Here is a 13973-nt window from a genome sequence, read left to right as displayed (position 1 = left end):
TTATTTTTCCTTTAAAAATAAGTTGTATCAACAAATTGAAGGAACAGCAATGGGTAATCCTCTTTCTCCTGCTATCTCCAATTTCTTTATGGAACATTTTGAACAACGTATCTTTGACAATATTTCTCCCAGCCCTACGCATTGGTTCAGATATGTCGATGACATTTTTGCTGTATGGAATGGCTCTTCTGATGAACTTCAACAATTTCTCACTAAGTTAAACGCATTTCATCCTAGGATTAAGTTTACCCTAGAAATAGAATCAAATAAGCAGTTAGCATCAAATAAGCAGTTAGCCTTTTTAGATCTTCTAATTCTTCGCCAACCAGATGGTAACCTACATTTCTCAGTTTATAGAAAGAAGACTCATACAGGCCATTATATCCATGCGGAATCTCATCACCATCCCAGTCAAAAGGCAGGAACTATTAAAACACTGGTTTATCTGGCCCACTCCTTTTGTTCTACAGACGATCTTTTACAGAAAGAACTACAATACACAACTTCTTCCTTTCTATCTAATGGTTATAAGAATTGCTTCATTGAAAGAACTTTGAGTAGTTTTAATGTCTTCCTCTTCAAACACAGAGGAAATAACGCACATTACTATCCCTTATGTACAAGGCATCAGTGAACGTATAGCAAAAGTTTTAAAACCACTGAATATTTTTGTTGCCTTTCGACCGTTTAGAAAAATCTCCACCTTTCTCACTTCTCCTAAGGACAAGCTTCCACATCTTAATCATCCAGGTGTCTACCAGATTCCGTGCTCTTGTGGATTATCTTATTTCGGACAAATGGGAAGATCTGCCTCTATTCGGCTAGAAGAACACCAATCTTATATTGAATACTTTAAACCTGAAAAGTCTGGACTTTCTGAACATGCCATCTTCACTAGACACAGAGTTCATTGGAGAAAGACAAGAGTTCTTCACAAAAGTCAGTTTCTCATGGAACACCTTTATAAAGAAACGTGTGAAACTCTACTTCATTCTCCTAACTTAAACAGATCCGACGGCTTACGTCTGTCCCCTTTATGGGAGATAGTACTTTACAAATCAGCTAATCTTTCCTAACTTTTTATTATATTAATTTTTTTTTTTTTAGGAAAGTTATTGACCTTTTTAGTTATCTTACACCAGCTACTTAGGTGGCACTTTTTGGAATTGTTAGTTAGTGTTTAATTTTGAGCTTAATGTACTGAGGATGCCTGTGACACACAGGCGAAAATTATACTAAGAAATAATCTTTCTACGTGAGTTTTTCCGTTATCTGGAAATTATTTCCTACCAGTGCTGTTTAGAAGTCCAACAAATTTCTGCAATTTTTCCTTAGTAGAATTGTGTGGGACCATAGGCAGAAATAAATCTCATTGTCAACTTCTCATTTTGATATTTGTTAACATCACTATTTAATTTTTGCCTGTCACACATGAAGATTATCTTTATATTACCATTGAATACTATAGCTACTCCTTTTCTCTGATCCTTATTGCTTGAATATAACATCTTGTACTTCTTGCTTAGATCTCATCTTTGTTTCAGTAATACCTATTTTGTCCATCTGGTACTTATCAGCTCTTCTGCTACTTCCATTTCTTTTCTGTTGATACTTGTGTTAATGGTACCAATATTGAACTTTGCTGATGTTGAAATGGAATTTGTTTCAGCAGATAAATTTCCTTGTTTACCCTGGAGTGCAACATGAGAAGGTGAGGATTGGACATTGTCATAAACCTTAGTCCTTTCTCCCCATTCCTTAAAATGTTACCTGGAAGTCTCCTAGTCAGCCAGCTGTGACCTTTAAGTCATCTCCCCAGCTTTTCAGTTGTGTGTACCAAAAATATTTTATTTGATTTCCCTAAGGTGGTCCTGAAGCAAACCAGTCTGCTAGGATCCTTTGGTTCTCTCCTTGGACAGGATGAGATCACTTTTGTTTAAATGAGCAACTCAAAAAAATTATTACTACATACTATGGATATAGTGACAATGCCCTTTGGTTGGAAAGACCTATGTTCAAATTTTGTCTAAGACGTGAAGAACCTTTATATGGACTTTTCAATTCAAGATGCCTCTCAGCTCAAAAGTCTTATTGGAGGTAGGCTTTTTTTTTTCTTCTTCCTCCTCCTGGGTTTTTCAAGCTAACTGGCCACAAGACCACACAATTTATGGACATAATACTCTGTCCTCATAGTTGCTTTGGCCATAAATCAAACTGCTAATTTAATCTTTGAAGTCACTTAATGAGAGTGGAAGAAAGAAAGTTATAATGCAGATCTTACTTCAAAGTACAAAGTTGTTTCTTAGAAACAACCAAAGTTGTACAGAACGCTGATGGCAGTACTAGTACAGGCATGAGTACTCTTTTCAGGATTGTGAAATGCATTCCTCTTGGATATTTTTTTTATATTTCTTTTTCATGTTTCTCATTTAACCAATTTTCAAAATAATTACTCCTGGCATTGAGTATCGTTATCTATGTCTTTAATTTTTAAACCTTTGGTGTGCACTCTATCAATTTTTAAACATTTTGATGACTCCTTCATGATATTTGTATTCTATATTCTTCCAAAACTTTCCATGGCTTTTATCAGGTATATTTACTCAGAATGTAGTTTTTTTTTTTTTCAGTATCACTAAGGGTTCATCTGACTTACTTCCCAGAAACTTTTGATATGAATTCTTATTTTCTAGGATTGTCTCTTTACTTTGAATCCACTACAAAGATATATTTTTTTGTGTTGATTTACACAAGTTGACCATACTTCGAGATCTATTTCATGTGTTGTTGGCGTATGTTAATTTGATGCCCCTACTTAAAAAAAATCACATGTAAAATAGGTGATTTTTTATTTATTGAATTTTTTTTAGATTAGTGTATTTTTACTATATTATTGTTTTTTTACTGATTTCATTGTATTCTGTACATTTGTTAATATATTTTAAGACATTGTTATTCCAAGTTCCTCCAAAAATGTGGAAGAACAATAGAGCATCAACCAGGTTCCTTAGCTTTCATTGAAAGCTAAGAAATCTGGAACAATAGAAATGCTAAAGAATGAGTGTGGAATCTGAGAATAGGAACCTTTATATTGATGATGTAAATGAAGGAAAATTAGTATATGAAATTTCAAGATTAAAAGAAATTATTTCAAAATAGATGTAGAAAACAGAAAAACATTTACAAGAACTAAGATAAGAAAATAAAAGGAAGGAAAGCATGGAAATTAAGTTATCAATGAATAATAATAAGCTAAGTCCATTAAAATATAATAAAAAAGTAGTATTCTATGGTAATTTGATAATTTAATTTGTACTTGACAGAGTCACTACATAAAGCTTCCCAGGAGCTAAAATAAAGGGTGTGACAAACACAATAGTTAAACAGAAAAGGAGATTTTATGTTGTGGCTGAGCAATTTGCTTGTATTTTATGTTAGCTGAGCTGGATAAAAGAAATGGATACACTGTGATACTGTTGCAAATGAATACTGTTGTGATACTTTGAAAGGCTGTGGCATAAACTGGAGAATATTTGACTCGAATATAAATTGTTGGTTTGGATAAGTGGGTGTTTGAAAGACAAGTATCAGAAAGTGGTATATAGGATGGGAATGTCAATCTGCTAGGTTTAAGGTGGCCAGTGATGTGCCCCAGGAATCAATCCTTGAACCATTATTGTTTATTCTATATATTAAGATATCAGAAAGAGCTTGACTGGAGATTTTTGGATTATTTGAAGATGATTCACAGATAGATAGGGCAATCAGAAGTACTACTGATATGCATTATTTACAGGATTTGAATAGGCTGAAAGTGTTAGCTGACAATAATGGCTGTGAATTCAGTGTTGGTAAGTGTAAAGTTATGCACTTTTACAAGATAATGTTCAGTGATATTTTTATATTGGTGGGATCATGCTTGGAGTAACTGACAAATGGTGGATAGAAAGTTGAACTTTTAGAAAAATTGCAAATACAACTCAGAGAATAATTGCAAACTTGAAACAAACATTGTAAAGATATCATTTTCCTTTTTTTTTACAAAGCCTTAATATGAATTCAATTCACCTGGACTACTATGCACAGGTTATTTGGTCTCCTGGGTTCGAGGAGATAAAGAAGCTATGGAAAGGCTGCAAAGAAAAGTTAGAGATGTAAGATATGTTGCAGTATGTTTAAGGCTGCTATTTCTTTTGGTGGAATTTTGCTCTTCAGAGATTAGGATTTTATCAACATGCCTTTTAATTCAATTACAGTAATCCCTCAAATAATGTGCCCCCCCCCCCCCCCCCGATTAATGCGTCATTTTTTTTTTCGATACCCAAATTCGATTAGTGCGCCTATATACATCTTAAAAATAAATGTTACAGATTTTAAAAATTTTCTATTCTATACATTTTTATGGCTAACTATTTTAAAAAATCACTCACCAGAATGAAATAATTTAGTTACCGATTTAAAACATTTTACAAAGTTATTTTTAATGGCATACTACACTACTTCCATGTACACTATGTTCAAAAATTTTTACTGCCAAAAATTGTCTGCTATAGTATGCCAACAGATTCGAGACCCTGCGACACTTCTGCGCGTATTGTAAAAAGGAGAATCCATTCCGATAACAGAGTAATCAATCTGTCTTCTGGGATGAGTTGTTTATTATTACGTCAGGAAAATTATCTTCTCTTTTATGATCATTGTAGATTTTAAAGTGGTAACTATTTTGCTTGTTTAACAGTTGGCAAATTTTATCTATAAAACATGTGATTTCGTGTGTTGGCGACCAGTTCGTACGTCCTTCATTTCTTTCTCCCCTTCAATGATAATGTTCAAGAGTTAATTAAATCTCATTCTGAAGAATTTAGTGATTCTGATCTGCTAAATTTAGATGCACAGCGTGAACATCCTGAAGAATATGAAGAAAATTTAACCACTGATATTCAGCCAAAAGAGATTTCACAGAAACAATTTGAAAATATTTTTCATACAGTCGAAGTTTTTAAGCAGCAATGCTTAGAGGCTGACCCTGATGAAGAGAGAAGCAGTAAAATTTGCAGAAGAGTAGAAGATGCAATAGGGCCATTTTTTTTTTTTTTTTTTCCATACAACCAAAGGTTGTATGGAAAAAAAAAAAAAGAAACAAAATGCCCACTAAACTACATTAGCTCAATTCTTTGTTAAGTAGTAGAATAATAAAATTTATATTCTGAATGTTTTATTGTCTTCATGATTTTCCTTTAATTAGGCCCTGAGACATACCTTAATTCTTTTATAAAAAAAATTAAGATTCAAATTAGAAATTTGAGGAATGGATTGTACTTTTCCTGTAGGTTGTTATATTTGATTAGTGTGTTTTTGATTAATGCGCCAGTTTTAAAGAACGCATTGGGTGGACTAATTAAGGGATTGCTATATTTATTTTGTTCCTCTCTTGTTTATACTGTAAACCACTTGACTATTATATTATTAAAGGAAATTACAATGTATACTAAATATTAATTAAAAGAAAACTTTAATCAATACTTCCTATATTTCAGCAATGTTACATTGCCATCTTCATGGGAAATGAAACTGATATGTGCATGCAGGCACTAACAACGAGCAAATGAGGCTGAAGAGAGTAACTAACATTGTTCCTAGAGTCCTAAAGGTGCCCCCTAGCAGGCTGAATTGAGTTGTCTTGACTGTTGAGCTGATGTTCTCATGATGCAAGCTTTTCAAATTTGGGACAGTCTCATGCACCCAAATTTGTTGAGGTTTGAGAAGTTTTTTCGAGCTGAGGCTGATTCCATGAACAATCTTTCGTGTTTATATTTGCTACGGTGCAGTAAAGCGGCTTTCTTCCAACGTATTCTGTGGCTGGTATCCGGAGTATGGTCACCTGTTTGTCTTATAAGAAGTCACCTGTTTGTCATACCATATTTTATTAGTTTAAAGCAGTTTTGCTAAAATTTATGTAGATATGTTTTGCCCATATTCTGTAAATTGCAAATTTTCTTACCTTTTTAATGAAAGTAGATTCACTAGAATCGGTACTTCTAAAAATTTTGAACTTTTGTTCATCTTTTAAATGTGATTTACAGTGTGTGTGTGTGTGTGTGTGTGTGTTTACTTATCATGTTTCTTCTTACATTTGGGTGCATGTTTCTGTATTACTGATGTGAAAAAATATATTGTTTAATATTTTTTTGCAGAGTAACTGTTCATCTTTCCCAAAACAAATTAAAACCAGCCCTTCTACCAAGCATTAGGACTCTTACAATTCAGATTTCAATCTTTACAGTAAGTGAAAATTTTAGTTTCTTGGACTTTTTGCCCTTTAGAATAGAATAGGAATATTTATATTTTTTTTTAAACAAAAAAAAATGTATGCCATAGTTTAAAAAAAAAAAAAAAAACGTGTATTAAATGAATAATTATCATTAGTGTTAATCACAATTGGATGAACAAACGATCTCTTGGAGTTTGATAAAGTGCTTATTGTGGGTGCAGATTTGGGTGGAGTCATGATTTTGAAAACAGCAGAGCTGACTCGTTTCTCAAAATATGAGATATCTCGGGTGTTTAGGTGGAAAATAACCCACATTGCTTGTCTGAGACATGATTGTAGTCAAAAAGTCAGTCTGTCAGAATTGAGATCACTGTTATCTGAGAAAGCTTGCATGAACAAGCAGAACTTGCTATGTGTGGCAGTTGATCGAAGAATTGAATGAAGACTGTTTCTGACCTATATCTCGCCAAACTATGTGCAGGGAATTGAAGAGGATCAGAATTGGTAGTTGCATGCCTATACATCCAACATGGTATTAAATAAAAGTTTCTATTTCAATGATAGGTATGGGTATCATGTGTCTTAATAATACACTGCTCAAAACAATTAGGGAGAAAAATTTCTTTTCTTGTAAATTATGAATTATAAAAATAATTTACAAATGTAATACATTTATTTTAAAATATTCTTAATATACAACAGTGTAGAACACACAACTGCATACAAAATCATGTTAAGACTTGTCAAAACGTGTCTTAGCCGTATTAGCATGTGGGGGAGGATATAAAAGCATGGCTTGTTGCACTCACTTCCACAGTGCATAATTATCACTTCAGTTGTAAAATGGCAGATCAGCATGATATCCTGGAATCCATGGCTTGGAGAGCCATTGGTCAATTAGAAGCTGGACAAACACAGCAAGTTGTCTCTCAAGCATGTCGTGTATCTCAAAGCTTAATTTCACGACTTTGGAATCACTTTCTGGAGACAGGAAATGTTTGCCGAAAACAAGGTCAAGGTCGCCTATCATCAACAATTCCAAGAGATGATCAGTATTTGTCATTACTTGTCAGAAGAAATCGAACACTTAACACAACACAACTTTGAAGCGAACTTGCCGCAGCAACAGGGAGGCTGGATTTGACACAGACAGTACGAAATAGTCTTCATGCCTTAGGTTTATATGCTCGAAGACCAATGGTTTACATTGCGGTTACTGCAAATCACAAAAGAGCCCAAAGAATTTTGGGCACAGGAACACCACAATTGGACAAATGAGGATTGGGTTCATGTACTTCTTAGTGACAAGTCCAGGTTCAGTCTACAACCAGATAACTGACGTATCTTGATATGGCATGAAAGTGGAACAAGAAATAATCCACAATTTGTTCGTGAAAGACCCCATCATCAAGGTGGGAGTTTGGTGGTATGGGCTGGAATAAATATAGGTGGTCATACTGATCTCTATTTTATCAGAGACAATTCCTTAACAGCCCAAAGGTATTGCGATGAGATTTTGGAACCTATAGTTCATCCATATGCTGCTGCAATTGGCCAAGAATTCATTTTTATGGATGATAATACTCATCCACACCATGCAAATTTGGTACAAGAGTGGTTTGAGGAAGACGGTATTAAACGAATGGACTGGCCTGCCTGTTCACTGGATTGTAATCCATTCGAACATGCCTGGGATGCTTTAGGTAGGCACTTTTCTGCTCAACTGGTACCACCAGGATCGCTTCAAGAACTCAAAATTGTTCTCACAGAAGAATGGAGAAATATCTCACAAGAACTGTTTAATCATTTTATCCGTGAATAGTCAACATTGACTATTAATGGAGACCATACGCCCTATTAAAAATTAACGAAAACGATTTTGGCTGTTCTTGTTATTCTTGTTAAAATTATTTCATGCTGAAATGTATAATATGTTAAATTTGTAATAAATATCAATTATTTAAACAATGTGTCATCAGTTACACCCCATCCATAAGTAAGAATTATGTTTGAAGTACCCAATAGTTATAATTATTTGCAGAAATTTATAATTATCCAACAGAAACTAAAATATCCCCTAATTGTTTTGAGCAGTGTATTATGTCATAGGATAATTTTATAGATGGCTGAGTTGTGCATTCTGACAGCATAAACATACTGCCCTTCAGTCAGAAAGACTGGGTTCCCCTCCTCCCCCCCCCCCCCCCATCCACCCACCTCAAGAACCTTTTAAAGGGTTTTTCATTTGTAATTGATTTGCTGGTATCATACAGATATTTTAGGTTTCCTCCCCATGGAAACTGATTTTTTTTTTTTTTTTTTTTTTCATTCTGTACTAAAGACTGGCTGGAGAACATGTAATTAACAGACATAATATGCTAGCCTTGGGTGCATCACCTGCTTTTCCATATTATAATCAGCTCAAAAATAACATGGTCATACTACTCTAGCATTTTCAGAAATTATCCTTGAACATTACATATTTTCAAGATGTGTAAATTTAAGATGAATGTTGAATATTTGGCTTACAGAATAAGAAAAAAAAATCTGTAAAAGATTATTATTCTAATGAACAAATTTTTAGTCAAAACCTAAAAAAATTTATTATAAAAGGAAGGTGTTAACAAAATTAAATTCAGCTATAAATTGGTGCAAAGGAGAGCATTAAAAATTATATCAGGATTGTGGAATACTCATTATGAAGACAAATTGAGAATTTATAGACTTCCGACACTAGTAAACAGGAGAAAGAGGGGGGTGATATGATTGAGATGTATAACCAGCATTAGTAAGGTGGGGTGTCACAGACCCCAAAGATTTTAAATTGACTAACTTTTTAACAACACGTGGCAGTGTGTCATGCCTCGGTATAGCTTCCCCTCCTGTAACCTGCTACTTGACACCATAGACGACAGGCTGTTGCATACGAGCAAGTTTAGTGTGCTGGGGTCTACCAGACCCCACCTTACCAAAAGTGTCACTATATTTACTTCCGAAACGTAAGTTGTTTTCATGTATGTTCTACTAAGAAAATATTATCGTTACTGCTGTGTCTTCTATATTATTACATACCAACTATAAGCAAATACGTTTTCATAAATATTTAGAGGGTATTTTGAGAATCTTTTTTTTTTATTTTTACTAGATGAGTTACGAGGAGGAAGAACAGAGGTTACATCAACTTGTAGATGACACTTTGATAGACGAGGAGCCCTTTAGCGGAGATGATGATGATAGTGAAATTGATTTAGGATTAATCAGTAACCATGAGTCTGATAGAGAACAAGACTGCGAGGAAGAATCCATAGAGAATTCACTAATATTGATTAAAAAGATATGGATTTCTATAATACACTACATTATTTGGGTGGGTCTGTGGGATCCAACCTTACCACTTTTGTTATATTTTCCCACCTCACCAGTACTGGGTTAAACTTCTGAAAGGGTCATACAGGATTTCAGTTGATGGAATTTTTCATTTCATTGGAGGGCAGGAAAAGAGGGCATTCTTTGAAGCTGAAAATGAATTCTGCTAAGAAAGGGGGTGAGAGCTAGATTTTGCTCTTATAGGAATGGATTGCCATTGGATGTTGTGTGTATATACAAGGTAAATGAATTCAAGAATAAGTATGATAGCTGGTGCATGTAGTATGTGGCCTCCCTTGATGAGTCTCTAACTCCCTGGAGATCTCTATTAATAATAAATGTTTTATATTACAAATTGATATTTGATTAAAAATATTCTATTTTGCAAATTGCATGTTACCATAAATATAAACATGAACATGAATTTACTTATATTTGAATTCCTTTTACATATATATGTTTTATTTATCCTAGATTCAACTTAATGGCCATTTTTGGGCACAATATAGAACCCCAGAGACTACAATGAATCTCTCATTCATTGACAGTGCTATTCAAGTTTATCAAGATGCTAGTGAACCAGTAAGGACATAACTAGAATTATATTCTTGCTTATCTAATCTTATTCATGTTTCAGTTTAAATTGAGTTTGAGTTAGATGAATGCATATTTATATAATGTTCCTTTTTTATATAATGTTCCTTGGTTCTTGCATTGGACTGGTTCAAAGTGTAAAACATTTAACAGAACTTCTGGAAGATATTAAAATAACATTCTCTTTAGTCTTCCCCAGATTTCCATTTCCTTATTGATTAAGAAAATTTGTTTCAAGCATACTTTTATGGTAATACCACACATAAAATCTTAAACCATACAAGAGCTATAGGTGGTTCAATGTGCTACACGAAATGAACAAATATCAAGCAAGTTTTGTCCTATGCGTTTGCAATTGAAATGTTGAAGATGTTATCAATAGCTGCTGCACATGGTTTAAACTTATAACAATGGGAATTATAACTACTGTTAGTTGGAACGAAGAAAGAGCATAGAAATATCAGTAGAAATTTTTTTTTTTTTTTTTGCATTACTCAGGGATTAACCTGAATATGAGAACAGTATTAAGCTGTATATGAATGCGATTTCATCAATGTCCTGATATGATGGAATGTTCAGGCTATTATAACAGGTTTACATTATTCTTAATCTCCTGTAAACAATTTTCCTCCAAATTAGTCTATTTGTCCCACTTATTTTCGCTCCAATATTGTCATATCTAACATTTTGTTCTTATAAGGCAGTTCTTACTGAATCAATCCACCTAGACTTTCGCTTTCCTCTAGGTATTTTTCTTGACATCATGGTATCACCTCTTTTGCTAACATTTCTTCTCCCATTCTCTTTCAGTGACCATACCATTAGATTGACCCTGCTCACACATTCTTCAATGCCAATAATGTCAAGTTCCTTCCTCAATGTCTTCATTTTTAATGATTCTACCAGTGATGCCATCACTGGTAGAATCCTTATTTTCCACAGAACTCTTATATCTCTGCTCAAGTGCTTTATTTCTTAACTCTCAAATCCATAACTTAAAATTGGTTTGAACCCTGCCTTGTATACTGTTAGTTTAGTGTTTTTGCTAATTTCTCTCTTATTCCATATAAATTTGTAAAGCTGGCTTCTCATGATTTTAGCTTTGCTTTATTCTGTTTTCTAGTTCCCAATTTAATTTCTGATCTTCACTATACACGGTGCTTAAATAAATGAAATGTTTTACTTGTTCTATAGGTTCTCTATTGAGAATATAACTAAAATTTTCTATGTTTCTGCCTGTTTTCATAGTTTCAGTCTTCTTGTTATTGATTTTCACATCAAGTTTGTTGCAGCTGTTATTCAGTTTATGTACTGATGGTATGAACCACTACATAAAAGTGGCTCCAAGAGAGGTGTAGCAAATTGCAGACCAATTAGTATTCCTGGAGTGGTGGTTAAAATATTGGAAAGTTGGTTAAAGTAAAATTCAGGAATGGATGGATAGGAATATATTTTATAGGGGACAACATGGTCTTGTAAAAGGTAGGTCCTGCCTCAGTAATTTATTCAAATTTATAAGATGACATTGAAATTGGATAAAGGAAATGGTTACACTGTGATATTGCTGGACTTTACATTTAACAGAATCCAATTTTGTTATGTAATAGTTTTCCATCATGGAAAACTATTACATAACTTGGAGCAAACGGAAATAGATATGAGGCTGGCGGCATAAATAGGGAGAAAGCTGATAGACATCAGAGGGTGGTATGGTGAGTGGAATCAAAGTGAATGAAGGTGGCTAGTGGAGTGCCCCAGGCTCTGTAGTAGGACCACTACTGTTTAATATATATATATTAATTATATAGCAGAAGATTTGAAGGAGGACATTAGGACATTCAGTTTGCTGATGATGCCAAACTGGGGGGGGGGGGGGGGGGGGGGCAATAGTTGATAAAGACGATGTAAGTATTTTACAAGATGATTTACATCATCAGCAAACTGAATGTATGGGCAAAGGACAGTGGTTGTCAATTCAATGTTGTAAAATGTAAGATAATGCACTTCGGAATGAAAAGATTACATACTTTGTATCACATGAATGGTACTAGTTTACAGGAAATCGAGACTATTGATCTGGGGGTGATAGTGGATATATTGGAAGAATTGCCAAAATAGCTCAGAGGATTACTTGGATGCTAACAGCACATTGACAAGTAAAGATAAAGAAGCTATTAATCCTCTTTATAAGGCTATGATTTGGCCATATGTTGACTACTGTTCATAGATTTAGTCACCTGTGTTTCTTGGGGGATTAGGAGATGGTGGAGAAGATCAGAGATGAGTGACCAAGCTGATGAGTGACAGATCTGTGGAATGTTCTCTATGAGGATGTGTGTGTGTTGCAGAGTTTAGCTGACAACAGAGTAGAAGGGATATGATAGAAATTTATATAAGCTAAAGGGATTAACACAAATTTTTAAGTCCATGGGAATTTGGAAAACAATGGTTTACACTTGGAAGCATTCTAAGAGTGTGGTTAGTAAGCATGCATGAATTAGGATCTTTTCTTGGAGAGTGGTGAATGAGTGGAATGGATTGTCAGAGGTGGTTGTGAGCAGCATAACAGTGAATAGGTTTAAGGAGATGCATAATAAGTATTGTGTTAATGGATAGAGTGGGTCTCCCACGATGAGTCTTTTGATTCCATGGAGTGCTCATATAAATTATTCGATAGTAAACTTGCTTTCTTCCCTCATGTATGTCATTTACGGGATGAGTGCCATAAAGCAGTGAACATTCTATGCACCCTATCTTATCCTTTTGGTGTGCTGACAGATGCGCTTTGCTTTGTGTGTACGGGGCATTGATAAGATCAAAACTTGACTATGGGTCCAAGTCTATGCTTTTGTCAAGGAGTGTACACTGTGATGGGTGGATCTTATTCATAATTGCAACTGAAGCCTTTTGCATGTCAACTATTCCTAGTCTGTACATCAAGGCAAATGACCACCTTTGTTACTTTCATCCCATCAGCTCTCTGTTATACGTAACAAAATAAAATCTCTGCTGTTGCACTCCGGTGTATCCAACTATCTTTCGGCCACATTTAGAGAATCTCTATAACACTTTAGAGGCTGCCTTAAAATCTTTTAGTTTGCAGGTAAAATTTCTTACAAGCTCTAGAAATAACAGTAGACAACATATCTCAGATGCCACCAAACTGACTTCCACCTTGGCAATAATGCATGCCAGCATGTAACTTTTCTTTCAGCAGGCTGAAATTTTCCATCCCTGCAGTTGTCTATCAGCAGCTTATAAAATTGAATAATCTGATTTTTTGCCTATCTACACAGATGGTTTTAGCTTTGCAAAATCAGTAAACCTAAGATCTATTGGAATCTTCAGCTATCTTTTAGGACAACAGATCTGTATACAAATCTCACTAGATTGTAGCAAGTTTACAGCAAAGCTATATGTGATATAGGTTGCACTAAAATACATGACATTTCATTGCTACTATAGGTGCATAATATACTCGCTCTCTAAGTTCTCTTCAAGCAATAAGAAGTCTAGAACTATAGCAGCATCTGGTGTTCTTTTGAATTCAACACCTTCTCTTTCAGTTATAGAAGCTACACTTTGAAGTATGCTTCCGTTGGATTCCAAGTCATGTTGGAATTAAAGCTGTAGTGAGGTCAGCTAGTTTCTCAAACATCCACCATCTACTCACACCATATCACATCATATATATATATATACTTGCATCACTCAGATTAAAACTCCTATCCTAGTGGAAGCT

At 34.4% G+C, this 13973-nt stretch overlaps 1 protein-coding gene across 1 annotated transcript in view; it reads left to right on the top strand.

The window, feature by feature from the left end:
• spn-E (tudor domain containing 9 protein spindle E) overlaps positions 1-13973 on the top strand; it is a 469695-nt gene that overhangs the window by 357205 nt on the left and 98517 nt on the right. The window contains exons 26-27 of the mRNA XM_090399558.1: positions 6195-6282; positions 10112-10219. Coding sequence (XP_090255684.1) covers positions 6195-6282; positions 10112-10219 — 196 coding nt within the window. The remainder of the gene's footprint in view (positions 1-6194; positions 6283-10111; positions 10220-13973) is intronic.

Source organism: Typopeltis vanoorti, chromosome 10 (assembly GCF_054136105.1).
Source record: "Typopeltis vanoorti isolate ZY-2024b chromosome 10, IOZ_Tvanoo_1.0, whole genome shotgun sequence".
In the NCBI taxonomy this organism is placed as follows: Eukaryota; Metazoa; Arthropoda; class Arachnida; order Uropygi; family Thelyphonidae; genus Typopeltis; species Typopeltis vanoorti.
The sequence above is the reverse complement of the archived record's forward strand: the minus strand, read 5'-3'. Positions and strand labels throughout refer to the sequence as shown.